We start from the raw sequence: 24,510 nt of genomic DNA on the forward strand, positions 1-24,510 counted from the left end.
GTACAATCGAGCCCCTTTTAATTAAAGCTGCAATTGTGCAATAAACTGAAAGACATTTGCTGGCCATAACAGGCAGCTGCACCTGAGGCAACATGCAGAAAGACAGACAGTTCAGTAATTAATTATATTTTTCGATTTAAAAGTCGCCTTTGCGCTTGAGTTTAATGTGAAATATTGATAAATGTCTTGTTAAAGATAGCTTAAGTCGCACTTAACCATAATGTGAATGAATTTGCCTTTAAAAGGTTTCGTGTTTTGTGAGCTGAAAAGGCGACTTGGGTTTGAGCAATAGCCCACACTGAGAGCTGAAGCAGATGAGGAAGTCTTGAACTTGATCTTTGATGCTATCTGAAGACATGACAATCAGATAATATGTTTTCAGATAACATCAACGAATAAGATGTAATCTCTCGTCGTCTGCAGTGAGTGGAGGCAATAGCTCATCTCGTTGCCTCCTTGGTCACAACAGTAACTATAGCATATAGTTTACCTATATTAACTGTGACTGTTTCGAATTCTCTAGATAAGAACTTCAATAGATAAACTCCCAATTCTATTTACCAATTAGCACTAAGTCTACAGAGCATTCAAAAACAGCTCACTTGATTACCAGTCACTGCCATCTACAGTCAGAGCAGCTGTTCAGATACTCACTTTTAACTAACTATCTATATAAATCTAGCAGAACAATTTTTATACGACGTCTGTTTCTGTCTTCTTGGTTAATGTTTTTATGATTTGACTTTATGAGCAAATGCTGAAGAAATTCAATTTTTATATGAGTTCTTGTTTGTTTTGTGAAAGCTCAACTCTTGACATCTGCTCGACAGTTTTATTGGTGAATAATTGCGTATAATTAAACCATTTGTAAGGCACGTCGAGCAGCCATGATTGATCTATTCGATGGCAATTTGAAACTGAAATGAAACAGCTGCCAGAATGAAGCAGCAAAAGCAAGAGCCAAAGAGAGAGGGGCCAAAGGAGACTGGAGCACATAGAAATTGCTTATATGATGGCTCCCTTTTTGCTGGCTGGGCGTGGCAAAAGAACGTGGATTATGGCAATGATTTTGTTGTTGTTGTTGTTGTTGTCGTTGCTGCTGCCAACCGCTAAAATAATCCATTAAAGATAAACTAAAAGCAAACACTAAACTCTTGTGCTAAAGCAAAGCAAACCGCAGCGCACCCACAAGCTGATAATCAATCATTTATCAATAAGCGACGGCACACGCCCAAAAACTGCAGTTCATGTTGTTGTAGTTATTGCTGTTGTTATTGTTGTTGTTGCCACTGCTGTTGATTGGTTGCTCTAAGCTTTTAGTTTGCGTTTAACGCCTCATAGATTCTCTAAAGCGCTAAGGCGTAGGCAGCGTCGAGTGCAAATGGGAGGAAAACTCCTGTGCAGCCCACATGGGAGTCGACGTCAGAGTGTCTATGATAAAGTGATATGTCTATAAGTGTGTGTGTGTGTGTGTGCGTGTGGGCACGCATTATACACTGTTGCATGCCTGAGTTGCTGCCCGATAAGGCGCTGCCAGAATGTGAGAATTATTGACTGTGTGTGCGTGTGCGTGTGTGTGGCAAACGGAAACCGCATCAGCTGCCATTGGTTTAATTAATTTTCTAGAATTTTGATTTTGATTTGAAGTCGAACTGCAGCTATTGATTTGCCTGCAGCGCATGGCGACTTCAAGTGCCTCACCGAATGGTGGGAAAATGCTCAAATCTTATGCAAATGCGGGCGACCGTTGATTTAATTGAAATTGATGCAATATATTATTGAACATAACTAAATATTGAGGTTTTTTTTCTTTCTTATTTACAGAATGCAACAGCATGTGGCAGCAGCAGCACCACCACCACTAGCGCAGGCAGGAAATTTGAAAAGCGCGCCGAGGCATGGGAAACTGCAAAGATGTGAGATCAACTCTGAAGTGTCTGTGTGTGTGTGGCCTGCGGCAATGAGTTTTAACGAGAGCATTTAAAACAATACGAAAAGCATCACAGTAAAGGGCTAAGGAAATTGCAAGCTGTAAGTAGCAGCAGCAGCAGCAGTAACAAAAAGAATAAGAAGAAGAAGCAGGAGAAGAGAAGCAAGGGTAACAGCTTGTGGCAACGCGCTTAGCACGTGACGCGGCGCTAATAGACGACCCCGTTGTGTAACGGTAATTGGTGGCACACACACACCTCCTTGGCCAGGCGTCAAAATGGCCGTTAGCAACATTGTGTGCGAATGGCTGCGCGCCCTCGGCTTAGCGCAATATGCGGAAAGCTTTCTGGACAATGGCTACGATGACTTGGAGATTTGCAAACAGGTTGGCGATCCCGATCTGGACGCAATTGGCGTCGATAATCCAGCGCACCGACACAAGCTGCTGAAGAGCATACGCTCGCTGCGCGAAAAGGGAGCTGCCTCAGTCTATTTCATGCTCAACGATCCCAATTCGCTATCCGGCAGCATGGAGATCCTGTGCGAGACGCCGCCCAGCAACGAACTGGAAATGGTGCTGGCCGAACAGCTGGAGACAGACGGAGTGCGTCTGACAGCGCATCCATATTCAACACCGGTAAGCACCAGCAAATACATATGTGTGTATATATATATATATGTGAATGTTTTTATATATGTTAGAAGACGCCACTGATTGGCAGTTAAAATGAGCTTTGGGCTTGCTGTTGATTAGCGCCGGCTGCTGGGCTCTGCTGCCATGCTGCCATGCTGCCATGCACCACCCGTGGCGCACCCCGAGCTGTCAACTGCATTGGCTATACGTGGCTGTCAGCTGCGCCTAGACCCTTGCCTCGGACAGCTACTCATCAAGACAGCAAGCTCGACTGCAATGCTCAGTTTTCATTAAATGTAGCTCACACCAGCTAGAGAAAAACCTATTCAAACTCTATTTCCTGGCAAGTTGAAGCAGCTTTTTATGCACCACACGCAGCATTCAAATGGGGTATATAAGTTTGCTAGTCTTACACACTGATTGGCGAGATATTGTTTAGGCTAAGCCCAGACGTAATTGAAAGCATAGAAAACTTTGTCTCATCTGCTGGCAGCTGCGACTAAATTGAAAGCAGAGAATGGGAAAGTCGTGCAATGCTTTTACGCTTTGTAATAGAAAATCCAATCGCAAGCAAAATTGCAAAAACTTAAAATTGTTTTAAATTGCGCTCAGGTGCGCCCTGGTCTCACCTTGCCTCGCTGCAACTTTGCTCTGCTGCTCTCGCCTCTTTAGTTGGGTTTAGTTTTTTGAGTTTTAAGTGGAGTTCAGTTTTGTAGCCACCCACAACAAAAGGTGGAGCAAAGCCCGACAAACTATTCAATGTCAGTTTACATACTTAAATTAAAATTCTACGACAAGCAAAGTGCTGCTACAAGAGAGAGAGAGAGGGACGAGAGAGAGAGAGAGAGAGAGAGAGATAGGGTTAGAGCATTTTCAAATGTCAACCCGGTCTACACTTGACAGTAAAATGGAGCACATTTAAACAGTAGCCCCGGTGGCAGCCGGCGTTGGTTCATTGCCGGCCAATGCTGCTGCCACTGCTGTTGCTGTTGCTGTTGCTGCCCCCAAATGGCATTTGTATGCAGCTTTCGGCTTTGGTGCCGTCTCGAGTGTCATGATGTTGGTCCATTGTTCTGCTGTTGCTGGGCGGGTTGCTGGTGCCTTTTGTAGGACGCTCAGGTAGAGGCGACATATCATGTGCCGACATTATATGTACCAAAAGGCAACGATGCGTCGCGTTTGCTTTTTGGGGAAAAACAATTGTGCAGCCAAACCACTCGAATCGCTTGCTTCCTCCTCCTTTTTTATACACTTTCGGCAGCATTTAAAAAATGCCTGTTGAAGCTTCGTCGCGGCGCCCTTTGCCGCCATTGGCTTTGTGTAATTAAAGTAATGCTCAAAGGGTCGATATTTGGCCATAAGAGAAGCAAACGTGGCCAAAAATTGATGTCTACGCGTCGGTCAAGCCACTATAAGCCCTTTGTGATTTATTATGCAAAAGCTGAAATTATAAACTGGCCGCAGTCGGCAGGTATCCGCGCAACTTGTGGAATTTGCACGTCAATCTGCTGGCAAAATGTGTGATTTATATATGAGAGGCAGCAAGGCTATGTGTGTGTGTGATACATGCAACATCCTGCAACTCACATACGTTGTTGTGGCTTCGTTGGGGGCAACGCGACGCTAGCCGCACAAATCACGTCATTGAGTTGTTTTCATCAAAAGGGCAAGCATGCAGCATCGCCCAGCTATGTTGAAGCTCTGACTGCAGTACCCACAGTTCGTTTGTTCGTTTTGTTGATGAGTCCGCGGCTATCAGAGAGTCTCAAGTTGCCAGCAAGTTGCCCCAAGTTGCTGTTGGCTCATTCATTCATTTGCTGACGTTTCGTACGCCCGTCTCGCTGTCTCTCCGTCTGTCTGCTCGTTCGTCCGTTCGTTCGTTTTGTGTATTTTTATCCGAAAACTATCTGGCTGCCTGACGACTTCTTGCAGTTTTGTATCTGCGTATCGCTGGCATACAATTTTTATTTATTACTCATTCAGCTGCAAAATTGTTCCTTAATTGCCCATATCAGCTGAGAAATGAAATTTATTACCTGGCGTGTGTATATCGCCAGTGCCAGTCAGCCAAAGAGCCAGAGTGAACTGAAACATACAACACACAGACACACACACACTCACACACACACACAGAGAACGTCCTAAACTTTTGCCAGCCGCATCATTATCAGCCTCGTCTGTGCCACAGCCACAGCATCCGACTTGGACTCGGACTCGGAGTCGGCAACGGCAGCGGCAGCGGCAGCCGCATCGACATCATTAGTTTTGTGCGCCGCGCCGACAACGTTTTGTATATTTACTTAATATTGCAATGGTCTGTGCACTCTTTGTGTTAGTATATGTGTGTGTCCAGTCCTGGCGTCCATTTATCTCGACGTGAACGTGGACAGCAACCTTCTGTGATTTCTGATTTCTTATGCCAATTTACTCTTGACTATAGACCGCGCGCTCGATGCTGCTCCATATTGAGACCCATCATCATCATCATCATCATTATAATCATCATCATCTCATCAGCAGCAGCAGCAGCAGCGGCAGCAATAACAGAGGCAGACAGCGCTTGCTTTTGCCATAGATCAAAAGACAGTTTGCTTTAGTTTTCCTTCCCGTCTCTCTCTGTCTCTCTTTTATTTGTGGCATTTGTTGTATAATTTTATTTTATGTGCTTGTAGCCTTGACCAGGTCAAGTTGTTTTGGGGTCGAACTGCCTAGCCAGAGCTAGCTAGCTAGCTGCTCCCTCAACTCAGCTCAGCTCAGCTCCACTCAACTGAACTGAGCTGCTTCGGTCTGGAGTCTGGGGTCTGGGGTCTGGCGTTCGGGACTTGGCTTGACTTTAAGTTATTTCAGCGCTGGGCTTTTATTGATTTGTCCTCTTTGATCTTCTGCCTGAGCTGTGGCATGATTTCATTTTTATGAACTTGACTTTCTGTGCATTTTTATTTTGATTTCAGTTCGCTTGCCACGTCTGTGGCTTCCTCTTTACCTCTTGCACCGTTGTGCGGAGCATTTTCTGCGTATCGTGGCAAGTAATTGCCGCAATTCAATTTGTTCATGCGGCTCTTGTGCATTGTGGCTGTTGTTTCTGCTTACAAATTAGCCTTTGCCGTGTTCCATTTAATCTATATCAATAATTTGCACTGATTGCACTGATTTGCAGCTCTTCGATTATTTACTATCATTTCTAGTCCATTTTAATTACAACTTTTGACATTTTACCATTGATTTGTGCAGTTGCATTTGAATTATTCAACTCATTGCATATGCGACAGAAATATGCTCCATATTTTAGCATATGCCAGTGCCAACTGCATGGGCGCAGTCAAAGTTTTGCATATGAAAATATGTCTTCTTAATTAAACAAATTATGATAGCAGCAGCTCTGCCAAAAACTTGTTCGCAATTTATACGCCCACACACATACATACACACACACACACACACACACACACACACACACACACACATCCTTTTGGCCCGCATATTATTAGCCAGCATTTCGTTGAGTGGACTTGGCTCTGCCAGTTCCCTTCGACCCCTATCGTTGCGTAAATTAAAACATGAGCATTAAACACGCCCCGCCCCGCTCGTTCGACATCAAAGCGAACCAATTTTTGGCTAGCTGGCCATCAAATTTGCATAGCTGCTCGACTGTTGGCCCAGTATCAGTGCCTTAATCAAGCATTTAGCACCAAAATGGAGAACTGTGAACGCATTCATTGCTCATAAAAAATTAAAGTCTAATTGTACACGAAGCTGCCGCGTTGGCGTTCACGTTCAGGTTCAGGTTCAGGTTCGGCTTCGTGGCCAGCGGCCAACGGGGCGGTTACACGATTTTGTTTTTCTTTTGACTCCGGGCGAGAGGGTGGGAGCGAGTGTGGGAGACAGACCCTAAACTAAACGCCGCAGCTGCAAACCCTCGGGCAATGGGCTGCGTGCTTTTTAATTAATTTAATTGCGATTTAATTACGCTTGCTATTTAATTAAACACATTGGCAGCTGAAGGAGGCGTTCGTGCAAATTGCATGCAAAGTTTTTGGCAGCACTCGAAACCGAATCAACACACAGAGACAGAGAGGATGTGTGTGTGTGTGTGTGTGAGCAATTGAAGTGCTTGTAGTTTGGCAATTGCGGCTTAATTAGACATGCAGTTAAATTGATTTGGCCGTTAGGTACGTTTGGAGTTGCTTCTGAGTTCACATGCAATTTATCGACGTACTCAGTGGCCCATTGATAATTGACGATTAATTTAATAGAATGTCCAAGTTTGGTGTTGCAACTAGCTGGCATTGGCTCTGCGAGTGCCACTGCCGCAGACTCTGACACTGACTCCTGGCAATGGCTCTGGCTATGGCTGTCGGCATGCTCAATTGTGCGAAGTTATTTCGCATGCCGCAATGTGGCACCAAAATGCTGTCGTCGCCTGTCTTTCTCTTTCGCTAAAGTCAGCTACTGTCGAGCCTGTCGCTTGTCGCACAGCGTTGGCTAGTTGCGATTCTAAACAACTTGCCACATGCTTGAAAGTTTCCGCTGCAACTGTTGCTGCTGTTGGTGCTGTTGCCGCGGCTGCCGCTGGAGCCTTACTTGGAGTTTATCTCATATTTCACATGCCGCCGCAATTACTGCCGCCACGGCGGCTACTTACTGGCGGGTCCAGCTTGCACCGCACCGGCACTCTGCGCTATGTCAACTGCCTACACAAGTGGCCAGGCCGTTGCGCAGCGCAAGGAGCCGTGTGTCCGCTGCCTTGAAATGTTTCATAAATACACTGGACCGTAGTTTGCAACGCAAGCGGCAACATTTTGCTTATAAATCAAAAAGCGCTTGCCACAAAGTTGCAACCACGTTGCAGCTACGTTGACAGCCGCTTATAAATCTTGTCGCGCACTTTTGCGCTGACCAAACTGCGGCGAGGACTCCTTCCGATGCTTCGCTTGTGCGTTTCGTGCCACCAATTATCAGAGAGTGCTTCACAAATAAATAAGGAAGAGGAAGAGGAGGACAGAGAGACAGAGAGAGAGAGAGGGAGAGAGAACTCAATTGTTGCTGTCTCCCTTTCAATTTGTTGCTTACATTTATTTATGTTGCAAAAATTCTCATTGGCAGCGCTCGAGCTAAACAAATCGCGCTCGACTTGACATAACTCGCTGTCAATGTGTCGTCTGCATGTCTCCCAGTTGTTGTTGTTGTAACTACTTGCTGTTGCTGTTGTTGTTGTTGCAGCAATTACACATCTCACAATTGTGCCACGCTAATGATGGGAGTCCCACGTCCGTAGCAACGCTGACAACTGCCTTTTCGATTTTGTGACATTTTGCCAATTGTACAATTGCGTGGAGCTGCGGCCAAGTGAAAGGCGGCCTAGTCCATAGTATTACTACCTATTACAGCAAATGGCTAAAAGTTGTTGCCCCTCCAGCCAAGTTGCCCAGCTGGTCTTTTGCCTTGGGGCTGATTGTGCTGTCCGGCGCATTGATATGCCCGTCGCAGCTAAATGTCAATTAATGTCATCAACTATTTTTGCAACGTTTTCGCTTTTAATTGGCGTCCCATCTGCTACGCCCACTTTTCACTCTCAGTTTATTATTGTGGGCGGGCAAACGGCGCGAACTGGGCAAACTGTTCGCCCCCTGTTGGCTTGCTCTTGACTTCTGGCTTTGCTCCCGTAACGAGAGCATTTGGAATCGCGCTTCCAGGCATCGCAGTGCAAATGGATTCTTGAACGCTTTTCACAGCGAGCGTCCAGTGAAAGTTGTTTACATTTGCCTCGTGGCAGAATGTTGTTGATGCTGCTACTGCTGCTGCTGCTGACACATTTTGCCAACCATTGAAGCCTTTTCAAATGCGCCACCATGGCCTGTCCCAGTTAGTCCGTTTGGGGCAACTGCAGTTAATTAGAGCATCCAATGGGAGGACGAGCACACATCAAGCACTGCACGCAAGCCAACTGAAAGATGATAGAGGCTATGGGGCTTGCTTTGATTAGAATGCAGCTTGTTTGCTGTAATTAACAGGCAGCAGCAGCGGCAGCAGCGATTAGAAACAGGTTACCCAAAACACAAAAAAGGGTCACCACATGAATATTACAGCAAGTGTTTCGACTTACATTGACTTTAAGATATGTCTAAAGCTGTTGAGCTTTAACAGTATAGATATAGATATAGATATAGATATAGATATAGATATAGATATAGATATAGATATAGATATAGATATAGATATAGATATAGATATAGATATAGATATAGATATAGATATAGATATAGATATAGATATAGATATAGATATAGATATAGATATAGATATAGATATAGATATAGATATAGATATAGATATAGATATAGATATAGATATAGATATAGATATAGATATAGATATAGATATAGATATAGATATAGATATAGAGATAGAGATAGAGATAGAGATAGAGATAGAGATAGAGATAGAGATAGAGATAGAGATAGAGATAGAGATAGAGATAGAGATAGAGATAGAGATAGAGATAGAGATAGAGATAGAGATAGAGATAGAGATAGAGATAGAGATAGAGAAAAAGCATAAAAGCATTGCATATTCTTACGAATTGCTTGGAGTATATTTAATAATGTTAAGTAAATGCTGTTAATTTGACACTGTTAATGGATATGTTTACTTAGTTAACATAGCAGCAGCTTGAAGTGTATTTTGCTTAAGCTTATGGCATTAGACTTGATGTGACTGTTGGTTAAAGCTGCTTTAGCAATTAAATAACTTTAAAAGTTGTTCAACTGTTAACAAAATGTTAAGTTTGCATAACATTTATATCTCTGGAAATGTAAAATTGAACTTTCTTTATATACAAAATCCTTCTTCATCAGCCTCAGATCTGAGTCCAAATTGTAGTCATTTATGTTTGATTAACTAAATGACTAAAAATTGCGAGCTTGCTAAAATTTGAATCTAGACGAAGTCGCTTCGCATATCCAGTTGATTGTTAAATATTTAATTTTAAAGTAATCTGTATGCAAATTTGTACAGCTTTAAAGAACTCGCATTCGGGCTAAAGGCATTTGTAACTACTACAGAGTCCGCAGTCGAAGCAATATCCATTAATAAAGTTATCTGGACACTCTCTGCCGACAGTTTAATGGAGAAATGAGAGCTGTCAAATTTGATGCCCAGCAACTAGGGTAACAGACACAAATGTGCTGAGCAACGAGATCTGAGTCGTCATGGCCTGGGCCAAAACAGTTTTTGCCGCTTGCATTGAGCTGCATTTCGATTTTGACTACCTCTGATCCGTTCGGGTGGCATGTTGTCATATTTTGCATGCGCTAGACGACAACCGCAACCGAGCAGCACTTGCTGCTGGGCAGGACGGGATGAGACGAGTTGAGCTGGGCAAGTTGGCGATGTTGCTGGCTTACACTAAACGACATAAGCATAAATCTCACTTAGCTACAACTTGATTTACTCACTGCATGCTACAGCTACAGCTACAGTCAGCCATCGTGGCCTCATGGCTCATGGCCTCATGCCACATAGCTCATGCCACGTTACGTTGCGACGTCATAACGAATGTGCGCCTGTCAGCATTTCAACTTTGCGCCATTTATGTTGGTCAACCGCCTGGAGTTGGACCCGAAGTTGGAAATGGAGTTTGGTGATTTCGACACGGGTGTGGGTGCGCTCCAGCCACGTTTCTTTTCCTTTTCTCTCTTTATAGTATACTTTTATTTTGCATGTGCAGACATCGTCCTGCTGTGCGCCTACCCTGCTGTCTATCATGGCCCCTCATCTGCAGCTGTCTGTCTGCAGGTCTTGGGGGTCTTCAGTCAAGCCGTAGGCGTACTGCAGTCTCCCACCCGCTCTCTGGGTATTTTGTGTACTTATTTTCTTCTTTTTTTTTGGGTACACCTACCCATCACATTTGCGTTTATTTCCTGTTTGACGGTGGTCCTCACTTCTTATGATTCATTTGGCAATTCGGGACATATGACATTTGATATAAATGTTGAGCGCTTAGCTTGGCTCCAGTTGGAGCTGAGTGATTGGACTGGCCACGTTGCATGCGAAACGGGATTTGCATAATGTGGCTGTGTGGCAGTGTGGCTGGGTGGCTGTGTGCTGTTGTCGTCTGCGCCACGTTTAACAGTTTTAATGCTGATGGTCTCTGCGGTCTAGACTAACAGATGAGCGTGCCACAAAGGTGGCAGCACCTTTCTCACGACACGCCGTGTCGCCATAAACCTGCTGCCGGAATTGTTCGACAATACGCACTTGAGTGAGAGCAGGGCTAATCATGTTGCAAAACTCTGCTTATTGTTGCTGTGTTTGGTGCCTTGCCACACCTTGCCACTAAATACCTGTGGCCATTAGAAGCACACAAATCATGTTGCACAGACTTTGTGCCACGAAACACCCCGAACGGCAGAGCCTAACATCTGCACCTGCACAGTTTATCACCAGAGCAACTGCCACTGTGTGGAGTTGGAGTTAGAGTTAAACCAAAAACCAATTTGGAGCACTTTTGTCTACGCACACAAATACACACACAAGCACACACATACGCAGAGACATAAACTCACCCACACTCTGCTCTGGCCGACGAGAACTGAAAATTTAGTTGTTAAAGTTGAACAATTTCAACAATATTTCTGCGCATAAATTGCAGTTGCAGTTGTTCTTGCCTTTCCCCTACTTTGACATTGTGGCTGCAACAGCAACAGCAACAGCAGCAAAAGAGAGCAACAGCTAAAGCAACAATAAAAACATTTACAACAGCGTCCTTTGCGACTGTTTTGCGACTGTTGCTCCCCATTTGTGTTGCAAGTTGAGTTGAGAGTTGTTGCCGCTGCTGCTTGTTGCCGTTTTGGGTCATAAATTTCGCTACGGCGACATTTCGGCATTTTTCCAGCATGTTGCTCTGCTGCTGGAGCAGCTTTCAAGTGAATTATGCTGCACACACGCACACATATACATATACTTGTATGTATATAAGCCAGACGATGTGCCTCGATATTGGTTTGTAATGCCGCCCTGCGGTGCTTAATTACTTGCAGATAAGACAAGTCAAAACGCCCATAAGACACGCCTCCGACAGCCAGCTTGCGAACTGGACAAATCCGCAAATGATGATGATGTTAATGATGACGATGCTGATGCTGATGCATCATCCTTAGCGCAGACAGAAACAGAAGAGAGTGCGAGTAGCAATTGAATGACAAGATTCTGTTTCAATCTAATTACTTGCAAATAAGCCGCAATGCATCTGCCACACCCCGCCTGAGGGGAATGCTGCCGCTCTCGCCCCTATCTGGGGCATTACATTTTCATTAGTCGGCAGTCTTGTGTCCAACCCTCTCGCTCTGTAGGTGCAACCAGTTGCAGCAAGTTGCATCAGCTCTGTGCCATTGCCTGCTTAATTAATTTCCGAGTGCCACGTGTGAGTGTCCAATATCCGTATGCAATCAAAACTGCAACCACAATGTGCTTAAGCGCCACTCCAGACGGACGACTGGACGGACACCGACGGGATGCACATACACTTCCTTATCTCTGGCTGGCTCTGCTCCAGCCTCTGGCGGCTGGTCAGCGCTTTGAAGCGCGCCCATCAACGGGTTTTCGCAAGCATATCAGTTTTCATAATTGGCACTGGCAGCACTGACATTCTCGTCTCATCAACAACCTACGTTGTTGTTGTTGTTGTTGTTGTTGTTGTTGCGCAAACACTTCATGTTCATGCTACCCACTCGAGTGGACATTTGAGCCTTATGCTCTTTATATATATTTAAGCCATAGCCATAGCCATTGCAAAAGTTTCTGCATCCGTGTCCAAGTCTGTGTCTCGCTCTCTGTCTGTGTCTGTGTTTGTGTTTTTGTATCTGCGTCTGATATTTGTGCATGTGCAGCATCATCACCTCATTTAGATATGCGATATGCAAACCTTTTGCCTGGCTGCGCTTCGGCCAGCTTCTTCTTGCCGCATCGCTTGAACTTGACCCTGGGGCTAAGGCGGCTTTAGACCGAACATGCGCCTTAAATGCCTCACAGCTTCACAGATGGACTCGACTACTACCAGGCGTTGTCCGGCCAACGCGCTGCACTCAATGAAATGAATTGGTTGACATTAGTTGTTGTCGTTGTCGTTGTCGCCGCTGTTGCTTTTGCTTGCTTCTTTGTTGTTTATGCATTGCATTTCAGTCGCATGTTGGTTGCCTGGCTGCCTGGCTGGCCGGCCTGAAATTGTATACGTGTATGCGATATGACGGAGTTGTTGCACACAAAAGGTGTGAGAATTGAGACAACAGCTGCAGCTGAGCTGCCCTTTAATAGGCATATATGTCGGATTGTTATGGAAATAAGATAGGAAAGAGGCTTAAGGTAGCTGCAAAGCAAAATGCAAACTGCTACACATAATACACTATATTTATATATATAGCAACTATCAGGGAAAACCAGTTGAAGGCTTAACGTTGAACATGCAGAGATAAAATTAAGCTGAAATATAAGGAATCGATTAAGTAATAGTTACTTTATCGAAATTAAATGTTTAAAGTGTTGCGATAAAGGATGAGGCGAGGTTTATAATGGGAGCCTTTGAAAGCAAGGTAAGCAACGAGCAAATAAGACTAAAGGAAAGACTAGATTATTCATTCTGTACAAAAATTGCATGGCAATAATCTATTCTAATAAAAATACTTGAAAAATTGTCAGAGCAGAACATGAAAGCATACCTGTCTGTCTTATGATTTATAATATTTTTGATTTCTCTTAATGAGCCACAGGAATTCACAGAAAATCATGTTCAATTCTAGCACAAATATTTCCATCTGTCTGACCCAATCAAAGAGTTGTCGCCTTCACAGTCTGACTGCCTCTGTGTCTGTCTGTTCGTCTGATCTGCAGCTCCAAGCAATTTATATCAATTTCCCAACAGTGGGCTGTTCGTATAGCCCACTCTCTTCCTCTTCCTCTCTCCCTTTGCCTCCCTTTTGTGCCACTCGCTTTTTCCTTTCGCTCTCGTCAAGCATTCCCAGCACTCAACGCTAACTAATTTCACATGCTGGGCCACTTCATTTAGTGGGGAGCCCAACAGTCAGATAAAATGCATATGAAACTTAACACTACAGCCGCTCGCCCCCTCTCTTGCCCCTTTTGGACCCTGGTTAGCCAGCAAAGCCAGCTCCATTTGCGCACAAGTGCGCGCGACTGCTGCTCAACCCAATTCCATATGCATATAGTTGAACTTATGTATGTATTTATGTCGTTGGGGATTCGTATCCGCAGTATGTTAAAATGAATAGCGAATTGCGCCGTGTATCCCCCGTTGTAACGCCACGCCCCAATCGCCCAGATGCCCTCCTCCCTTGCACTTGTCTTAAATGACATAATTTACGGCATAGCGCAGCGCCCGTTACGCCCACCCAACTGACGTCGCTAAAAATTATAAATAATAATTCCACTTGTACGAAATTACCAACATGCCCCACGCATCCACGCAGAGCAAACGAGAGACACGCAGACACGACTATAACCATTCGTATTCATTGCGCCATTTTCTTGACTGCCTCTGCCAGCCTATTTCTCTGTCTGTTTGTCTGTCTGCCTGACTGGCTGGCTGGCTGGCTCTGGCTGCTCTTATTGCCAAATAAATTCGTGCAGCAACGAAAATGAAATGTGTAAAATATGTTGCCCCGACTGTGCAGCAGCAGCAACTCCTCCCGAGACTCGACTGCAGTCTCATTCCTCGACATTGGCTGGGCAGTTGCTTTGGCAAGTATTATTATTATGTGTGTATATATTTTCGCTCTCCCAAAATACCCTGCATCATTAAAAGACATAAAAAAGAAAAGGGTATATTGCTGTTGTGCCAATTAAAGTTGTAGACAAATGAAAAACTAAAAGTAAATGGTAAGCGGGTGGAATTCCTTAAAAGATAAAATAGAATTTTAAATAATCTGAAGAAGGGAACTGAATTGAATTCTAAAAGCTTAATACATCTTTGATTTGATTTAATCAATTATAATATATTCGAAATTTCAATATTATTTATTATTAATTATTTTTTTATTCTTATCACTTATTATTTATTATTTATTGATTATTATTTATTATTTATTATTTATTATTTATTATTTATTATTTATTATTTATTATTTATTATTTATTATTTATTATTTATTATTTATTATTTATTATTTATTATTTATTATTTATTATTTATTTTTTATTATTTATTATTTATTATTTATTATTTATTATTTATTATTTATTATTTATTATTTATTATTTATTATTTATTATTTATTATTTATTATTTATTATTTATTATTTATTATTTATTATTTATTATTTATTATTTATTATTTATTATTTATTATTTATTATTTATTATTTATTATTTATTATTTATTATTTATTATTTATTATTTTTTATTTATTTATTATTTATTATTTATTATTATTTATTACTTTTAATTTATAATTTATTTTAAATTATTTTTTTTTTTATTAATAAGCTAAGCCCATTACAGAGTATCTATTAGTAGTGCATGCCTACCTAGTTTTTGAATTTCTTTATGTGATTTTCACTTTTTGTGCGCCTGTGTGTTACATAGTTGTGTTGCCGGCGACCCCAGCTCGGCCTTAATTAACTGCTTATGAATCTGCATATGCAGTTGCTGTTGTCGTTGTGCCCCTCCCTACTACTGTCCTACTCGCATGTTGTGTAGGTGATGCACAACAAACAAAAAAAAAAAAACAAGAAAAAGACGAAAACAGGATGCTCATTTAAATATTTAATGAAGTGCTGTGTTGCAGTTGTGCCACAGTGGCAAGAGAAACAAAGACCAAAAAAATTACAGAATTGGCTAATCATGGCACATATCCTAGGCATATATCTGCATGCATACAGATATGAGTGTGGCATGTAACAGTTTTTTCCTTTTAGTTTTTGCGAGCTTTTCATTTTCAGTTTTGAAAGCAAGCAGAGTTGGGGCGCCGCCACTTGACCCATTTCGACAGCGAGCTACAAACTGTCCTTAAAGAGCGATGGGTTTTTGTTTGATTAAATGCCAGCGAGCTGTATGGAATTGTGGCTCTGTGGCTTGGGCTTGCCAGGCACGTCTTTAATTAGAAAATAATTGCGAAAAGCAATACACGCACACACAGCTCACACGCACACGCACGCAGCTTAGTCACATGGTCATCAACTGTGGAGGACAACGGCGCCAGAGTCAGTCGCAGTGGCAGGCACAATTGATGGACATGCTGCTGACTGTTCGAGACGCAGCCTCGTTGCAAGCCTTGACACATGCCAAAACAGGCAATGCCCAACTGGTATGAGGCAGCATATTTTCCTGCTTTTTTTTCTTTCCTCCTCTACGGGTGCTGCTGCTGCGTTTGTTGTTGTTGTTGTTGCTTTAAGCTGACCAGCGCCGCTCGTCGCATTACATGGCAACATTTGCAACACCTTTCAGTCAACTCGCTCGTTTGTGGTTATAGCCCTGCCCTGTGCTGCCCTGCTGTCCTGTTGCCCTTCTGTGAGTTGCCTGTTGCCATTGTTGGCATTGTCTGTTGGCAGGCACTGTCTTGCGACCGCCTACACAGCTTGCTGATTTTTGCAAAATTTATATTACTTCGGAGACTTGGGCGAGAGAGAGACAAGTTTGGCTGAGCTCCACACTATGGCCCCATGTTGTTATCATGTGACATATGTGCATCAACTCCCCATGTTTATGCTGGGCCAAGACAGGCGTAGCGGGTGGGCCAGGGAGGGCGGTTGGAATTCATGCTGACAAGGCGAGTCATTTGATTGGCAAATGGCGATGCGTAGACAACACGACGTATGCGTAATTTGACAAGTCTTCAAATGAAAACTCATTCGCTGTAGCCAAGTGGCAGCTTCCGCGTTGCGCCTAATTGGCTGAGCATTGCAAAAAAAAAAAACAAAAAAAGAAGAGGGAGAAGGAAAGAAAAAAGTTGCCTGCTGGCAATTAAGAGCAGCTCAGTTACTTAGCTGGCAAAGCCTTTTGTCCAGCTCACACACAGGCACACACACACACATATATATGGAGTACATACGGATGCCACATGCCACATGGCACTTGCGGATCCTGGCAGTCAGCATTGGGGTGCTTGAACTCCAACACGAAGTTCGCATGCATTTGCCAGGCTGTTTGCCAGGCTTCATGCGCAGGCTTTTGTATTTTTGTTTTTTTTTTGGCAATAAACTAATGAGCGACAAAATGCAAAAAGCCCAGACGCAGTAGATCCACAGAGACACGGCGATATAGCAGCAATTGCAGCGACGGACAGACACATTCACACTTGGCATGCAAGCGACTCTCCATGTCCGACTGTCGCCCGCGTCGACTGGCTTAATTAGAAGCCTAAGTTAGTTAGACGCCCCAGACAACTTGCAACAGTGGCACTATGCAGTTTGCACTATTAACCCCTTATGCCACTCACATACGCTCTCTATCCCTCCGCCGCTTCATCTCTCCATCTCTCTGTGGCTCTGTGTGTTTGCGGGTGTCCTTAGCTGCTGCTGCATGCTGGCCCCCGTATCCATTTAGCAATTTAGCCGCACACCCACTCACAGCAAATGGCTTTGGTGGTGCCTCCATGCGATATGTCCATCAGTCGTTTGCTCGTTTGCCTGCGCGCTCATTTAATTAACAGTCGCGCGCCACGTCAGGGCAAGCCAAGGCAAGGCAAAGCAAGGCTTGGGCATGTTGCATGCCACAGCCTGGCTCTGGAGGCTGTGCCAAGAAGGCGTACTGCATCTTGGGGCGGGCAGCCAATTTTTTCTCTTTGCTTTGCCTTTATTATCTCGTCTTTTTTGCCCCATTCTTTCTTTGTGCTGCTGCTCTGTGCTCATCTCCTTGCATGTTTTTTTAATTATGAATTATCGTTGTGCTCTTTGGCTTGCACTGACTGACTGAGTGACTGGCTGAGTGACTGGCTCATTCCAAAGCTTGTTGCATTTAAATGACATAATTATGGCGCATAAAGAAAACTCCCACACAACAACAACAAATGTAGCCGCGGTTGCAGCAGCAGCAGCACCGGCGATGGCGGCAGCTCAAAGCCAAATTCAACTTCAACTCCAACAGCAGCTTCAGCTCCACTTCCTTTTATTTGAAGCCCACATGGCTTCACTTAACAATGGCCAAATGCACCTTTCAGCTACTCTATTAGCCCCGTCATCCGCCGCATCCAGTCAAATTAAATATTTTGAGAACTTCAGCAGACAACTTGAAATTCCAGCGCCCGAAACAAATTGTGTTTCTATTTATATTGTATAACAATTTTTATTTGCACGTCAGCCACTTGAGGGCTACAGCCCGTCTATACTCTGCTCCTCTCTTTTACCAAATATAAAAACAAGTTACCAAAAGTATTCTACTCTGTATACTCTTATATATCATATATATATATATATCATATATGTGATCTTTAGTTATCTAGCCCTCACCTTCATTAGCAACTGTTCATATATTAAAGAAGTATTACCTGTAGATGACAATTGATATATGAATTGAGCTCAGTGTGAATCTCTGTGTTGACATTTGAAACAAAAATGAATAGATTAACTTAAGTTGTAGTCAAGTTGCGATTATGCTGTTTTAGATTGAAATATGGAAATAAAGCATATACAACTCAGATTACTTTTGGGTGTTCGGGCAGATTTATTTTAAGCAATAAATAATAGTGAAATTCTGAAATCAATCAGGTTCTATGAAGCAACCAAGCCCATATGGACTAATATTCCAATAAGCAACATAACTGATCACAAAAACCATATACCCCAAGCCAGTTTATCCAAATATAAATATGAACAAAGCAAAACAAAAAATTAAATAAAAATTTGGACAATTGAAAGCGTATTTGAGCGTTAAGGCGCATATTACGTGTGCAAATATCAACATTTATTTCAATTTTTTAGCCAATTTTTTTTTCGCATATTTTTATTTTTTTCGCTTGCAGCCACTTGTAGAAATCGTTTTCATTATGAGTGGCGGCTGCAAAAAAAAAAAAAAGGAGAAAAACTGGAAAAATGAAATTGCAAAGGACGGCAACAAATTTCATATCGAATTGCACAGTCAATGGCCTAAACAAATAAAATGATGAGCGTCAATGAAGCGAGTGGCGCAAATGTTCGACTCGGCGAGCGGGAGTGGCAGGTTGATTGACAGAGAGCAAGTACAGTGCTCTGTGGTTAGGCTCAACAAAACTTGCATGCAAATTGAATTAGTTTAGCTGAACAAAAGTCGCATAGCTGAGCACATTCGAAACGTGACGAAGAGCTCTTAAAGTCTCAATCGAGCAATTACACTTTTATGAACTAAATGCCTTTCGCCTTTATGCACTAACTACTTTAAATCAATTAAAATTTATAGAATTTTGTGTTGCTGTTGTTGTCGCTTTGCAAAGCATTTGCGACTTAATTGAAAATGATTTGGTTTTTGCCAGCAAAGTCCAATTTATTGATGACATAAAAAACAAGTTGAAGCGAGTGTGCTTGACTAGAAGATACTCTATAGGTGGGATAATGTTTTGTCTTAGGTTTCCTCTTATATGGGTACTTATCGATAATAAGGTTGCTGTAAAAGATATCGATTAATAGAAAGTTCTGTGGTGGCAGCTGTGTTAATTCTTTTAACTCCAGCTCTATCTTTGTGACGGTAAATGATGTATGAAATAGATAGGAGACACTCTGAAGTAGAGATAATGTGTAAGGTCTGCACTGTTATCGATAACACAGTTGCAGTATGAGGTCATTTTTATTATCAGTTCTATGTTGGCATCTACGTCTTTCACCTAGAGAAATTTTAAGAGTCTCAACTCTAGCTTTAGCTTTAGCTCATAATATGCCTTATTCATATGACAGCCAGCTCGACTGCTTCTGCAGAAAAGAGTAAAATAAAGACTTTACAAATAAATCAATATACCCTTTTTTATATACATTTTTAATGAGCATTACAAAAAAAAAATAGACAGCAAAAAATGGATTCATAATAAAAATAGATATTAGCGTTTGCCAAGCTGGAAAAAGCGTTTGCCGGCTTATGTTAACTGAGTGTTTTCTGTTTAGGCCAATGCAAATGACACTTAATTATACACACACGCACACACTTACATCTATATAGATAGATATGTATTTATATATATATTTATGTATAAATAAAAACCCTTTTAATTGCAATTAAAAAGCTTTGCCTTAACCCACACACGTTAAATAAAAAACGCTAATTAACTATCGATTGGGTTTTATGCACTTCATTGGTTAATGTGTTCTCGCTCTGTGCGCGAGTGTTTTTTTGTCCGCTGCCAAATATTACAGAACAATTATAATTATTGAAAATGTTTTGTAATTAAGCATGCATGACCACAAATTTGCATTAAATTCGCTTGCATTATTAGCAGCAGTTACGCCAAATTCCGCTGCTCGCCTTTTTTTTAAGCAGCTTAATGGAAAATGTGAAAATCGCGCACTGGATTAGTCGCGGTTATTAGTTTCCGTTTTTTTTTTTTGTTTTAAGCGTTAAATTAATAATTGAAATGGTAAATTGCTGCGTTATTCGCCTGGAAATTATAACATACGCATTAAGCTTGGTGTTGAGAAACACCTGATAAATAGTCCAGCTGCTACTCGAGCTGGCTAACGCATATGACATCATCTTTAATATCAACACTATCGTCTTTAATTATTAATTAATTTTATCGATTTGCTTGGCGCCTGTTTTTGTCATTAATGCTGTGCTAATGAGTCGTGTTAAGTTTAAGCAACCAAGACAAATGGATTGCCCATTAGCAGCTCTTGTGAGGGTTATGCGACACCTGAGATGCCGCTTTAATGGAAGCTGCAGGCTAATTCGATATATATTTTAGAAGTGTCTCTACGGCAAAAGCTACTGAATGCAAGTGTGACTAAAATAATTGTTACTTAATAACAGTTACTTGGCATTTGATAATATTTCCATCGATTTAACGTGCTTATAGGGTATATAGTAGTCTGCCTCATGCAACATTGTCAACTTTGGTCGAGTGTAACGCGCTAAGCCATCCATCAATTGGCATTGACAAAAGGCTGTGCGCAAATTATGTTATGCATAAAGATTAGCTAACCTCAAACCACGCACACTACTCCAACACCTGGCTTCATTCAGGTGCCCGCTGCGCTAATGAGCTTTAACGAAGGCAACCAAAAAGTAGGCAACACTTTGTGTGAATTTTAATTTGAAAGCACACGCACACAGCTCATGAGCTGTGGCTAGCCGTTAAGTTGTCTACAACGCAACACCTACAACGCTTGATTTATGAGCCACTAACGGCACACTAATACATACACAGTGAGCGAGAGTGGGGGAGAGAGAGTGTACTATAAACATGGCCTGTCAAATCTGCTGCAAAATAAACTTTTGCATCCCTGCTGGCACTTTTTATATGCCAGCTATAAACTAACATTTAATGTGCAGTAGCAGCAGCACTAACTGCCACGCCCACACACACATTCCGCCTGCTGTAGAGCTTATCTGAAGTCTCATTGTCGTAATGCATAAAAACACACTAAAATGTTCCCACGCAATTAATTCAGAGTTTCTCGTACTTTTTGTTTACTTAATTGGTAAACATTTTGTTACATTTTTATGGGCGCCAAGGTGAAGCGCTCACACACACACCCACACACACACAGACACGCACACTTGGCAATAGCCCCATTTAATATTCCATTTTTATTGTTTAGCTGCCGTTTGTTAATTAAAACACAAAAACACGTGCGCCACGTATAAAAAATTCAACAAAATTTCAAGAATTTTCCGAATTTCCACAATTTTTGGCCAACAACAAAAAAAAACCTTTTTTTATTTTGTTCTTTTTCTTTGTTAATTTTTTTGATACACTCCACAAATGCAATGGGAATTTAATCCTTTTAACGCCGCGTTTTCATTACATTACTGTAAATTTGGTTTACAAAATTGTAAAGGCCGCTGCAATTTGGCTTTTACTTTTGTTTGTTGTGCAGCTGAGCAGGCTTCTGGGCGGGGCAGTGAGTGTGCGGTGTATGTGTGTGGCAAGGGATGCTCCAAAATGGAGAGAAAAAAAAAACAAATGCAAAAAGAGATGCCTTTGTTTGGGGGCGTAGCTGAGGGGCTGTGTTTGGCCATAGCACATAGCTGCTGTTTACATCTATGTGGATTTCATGTTGGTTTTGTTAGCATAACTGAAATTGTGCGCCATTTTTTTATGTGTCTGCCTTTATTTTCGTATTTCAGCTATTCGTAATGTTTCTTTTTGTTTTTCTTTTTTGAGACTACTGCAAAAGGGTATTCAGGTTTTGTCACGAAGTATAGCATGGGAAGCTCATGTGTGAACACAAAGTATTAACAGCAGAGTCAAGCAGCAAATCCTTTATCGTTAAATATTTAGAATATGATTGATCAGATATTATGTGAACTCTCTCTAACTATATCTTTAGCTCTATCTCTCTCCCTCTCTGTCTCTCTCTTTGTCCATAACGCTCTATATTAATCTACTTTGGCAGTTCCTTTCTGATTCATTATTCTCATATTTGACTTTTGTGTCTTATTTCAGAAAGGGTATTCCATCTTCATTGTTCCACTAACAAACATTCTGTTTCTTTTTATGTTTGAACGTTTGTTTGTTGTAGGTCGTTATGTAGAAAACAATTTCATGTGCTCCTTTGCCCTTTTTTTAGCTGTTTTTCCATCGTAATAGCGCAAAATTTTGTGGCTGGCAAAAATATGCGTGTGCCAGTGGATATATAAATGATGTAAAATATATACATATATATGTATATCTGCAGTAGGGTGCGCCAGGCAATTATATTAAATTTTATTTTTGCAATCTAAATTAGCAGCAAAATAAATATAAAATATATTTTCAATAAAGTGAAAATATTTATTTGTTTACATTTTCGTGACAAAATTTAATGTAAAATAAATTTTTAAAAAAATTTATAAATAATCAAAAAATATTTAGAAATGCTAAAATATTTTTCATAATTTTACCTCAGTTCTATTTCCTTGAATGTTGTGCAGGAGTCCTAGACTTCCATTTCTTTCTTCCAGCTGAGTCGCCCTAATGCAAATTTAACACACGCCGGAAAAAAGAGGTTAATATGCGCCTACGCTCGTCCGCATCCGGCGACTGTTTGTGTGTTCAGGGCCACATTCAATGCCAAAAATATGTAAAATTTTGGTTTGCCACCAAAGCCAAAGGCAAGGAATGTTGCGTAATGCGCTGCCACAGACTACAAACAAAATAAGAAGAATGAATAAGGGTAGAACAACACATATCCGACATAAACATCAAATTATAAGAGTTGCAACACGATGCCAGCTTTCACAGAGAAAAGGAAAATCAAGTATACGCAGCGTCAGACAAATGTAGTTATGCAGAAGCAACAGCAGCAGAAAAAGAGAAAGAGAAAGAGCTTGCCATGCAGCTCATATTTGTGAAATTCCATAAAGGCAACGTGGTGGCAAGTGTTGTTGTTGTTATTGTTGTTGCCATTCTTATTGCTGATGTGCATAATACAGCAAATTGCATTAAAATGAAAGCTGCTGCCGCTGCTGCTGCTGCTGTGGCAGTTGCTGTTGGCTGATTCGCTCTTTAAAGCGCTGAAATTAAAAATTAAACTTAAATGAGTTTTGTTGCAGGCAGTCTGCAGTATATTTTTTGTTGCTGCCGCACGGCTGGTGGTCGCCGCATGTCACGTTGACTGCGGTTTATGCTGAAACTCACCTTGAATTGCAGTCAGCTCTGCCCGCTGGCAGCTGATGCTGCGGCCAAAAAACCGCACTTTAACAACAAAAAATAAAGAAATTCAGCAACGAAAATCTTGATGCAATTATTCATACACACACACACACTCTTGCACACGCACAGTCAAATGCTAAGGCGAAGGTGTGTGCCCAACGGCAACAGCTGCCAAGTGGAGTGCAGTGCGAGCGAAGCGGGTGCTGCAGAACGATTTGCGATGCTCGCAATTGACTGACAGTTTTTGGCCCAGCTCAAGCGATCTTAAATGCGAAATTCATTTGTCATGCTTATAATTGTCTCACTCGCAGCAAATTGCTGCTTTTTGGGGGCAGCCGATGAATGTTTGGGGCCGGCAATTTTAATGAAATCGTTGCAATCCAGACGGACAGGCGGACGGACGCAGGGCAAGACAGCCAGCTAGTCGGCCAGCCTGCACGTATCTTAACCAATTCTCGTTGGCCCGGCCAACAGCGCCTGTGTGGCCGAGACCGACTCGGCCCCGAATTGCTGTCAGTAATTATGCTTAATTTTTTCTTGTGTGCCGTTGTTGTTGTTGGCGTCTGCTGGCGCAGTGAAAGGGCATTTGTGGCAGTTGAAACATTTATTTTTATATATTTGCTGGACTCGACGCGAATTGCATTCTTTGGCCAGGAACGTTTTGGCCGCTTTGTGTAGCTGCTGTTTTGCCTTTGTATTAAGTTGTTTGCCAGCTGCTGCGTTTGCAGTTTAAAATTGAATAATGAACGCTCATTTGCTTTTATGACATTTCGATAATGATGATTATGTGTGCGAGTGTGTGTGTGTATAATGCCTTTGTTGTGGCATTATCTTTATAAGGCAAACAAATTGTTGTTATTTGGCCACAGGCGCGACTGATTGTGAGAGTCGAAACGGACAGCTATAAGCAGAGACAGATACAGATACAGATACAAATATAGAGACAGAGACAGAGACAGATACAGATACACTTCACCACAAGTCATTCAGTTGGATGCGCGGGTAATTCAATGCGTCGAGAAATCGTATAAATCTTGCACTTTAATTCCCAGGCAGCCGCCGCAGCGCAGATCAAAAGTAACCAAAAGTAAAACAAACTGAAATCGATCATGATTGAAATCGAGCAGAGCTCACACACACGCGCACACGCAGGCACACACGCAGGCACACACTCAATGCGG

At 42.0% G+C, this 24,510-nt stretch overlaps 1 protein-coding gene across 7 annotated transcripts in view; it reads left to right on the forward strand.

Moving 5' to 3' along the window:
• Positions 1-24,510, forward strand: part of LOC111597858 (sterile alpha motif domain-containing protein 5) — a 156,639-nt gene that overhangs the window by 40,486 nt on the left and 91,643 nt on the right. For all 7 annotated transcript variants that reach the window (XM_023312774.2, XM_023312777.2, XM_023312776.2 and 4 more), the window contains exon 2: positions 1,825-2,566. In XM_023312774.2, the coding sequence (XP_023168542.2) occupies positions 2,207-2,566 (360 nt within the window). In that variant the 5' untranslated portion in view covers positions 1,825-2,206. The remainder of the gene's footprint in view (positions 1-1,824; positions 2,567-24,510) is intronic.

The sequence above is a fragment of the Drosophila hydei genome, unplaced genomic scaffold (assembly GCF_003285905.1).
Source record: "Drosophila hydei strain 15085-1641.00,03,60 unplaced genomic scaffold, DhydRS2 tig00008119-arrow-pilon, whole genome shotgun sequence".
NCBI lineage: Eukaryota > Metazoa > Arthropoda > Insecta > Diptera > Drosophilidae > Drosophila > Drosophila hydei.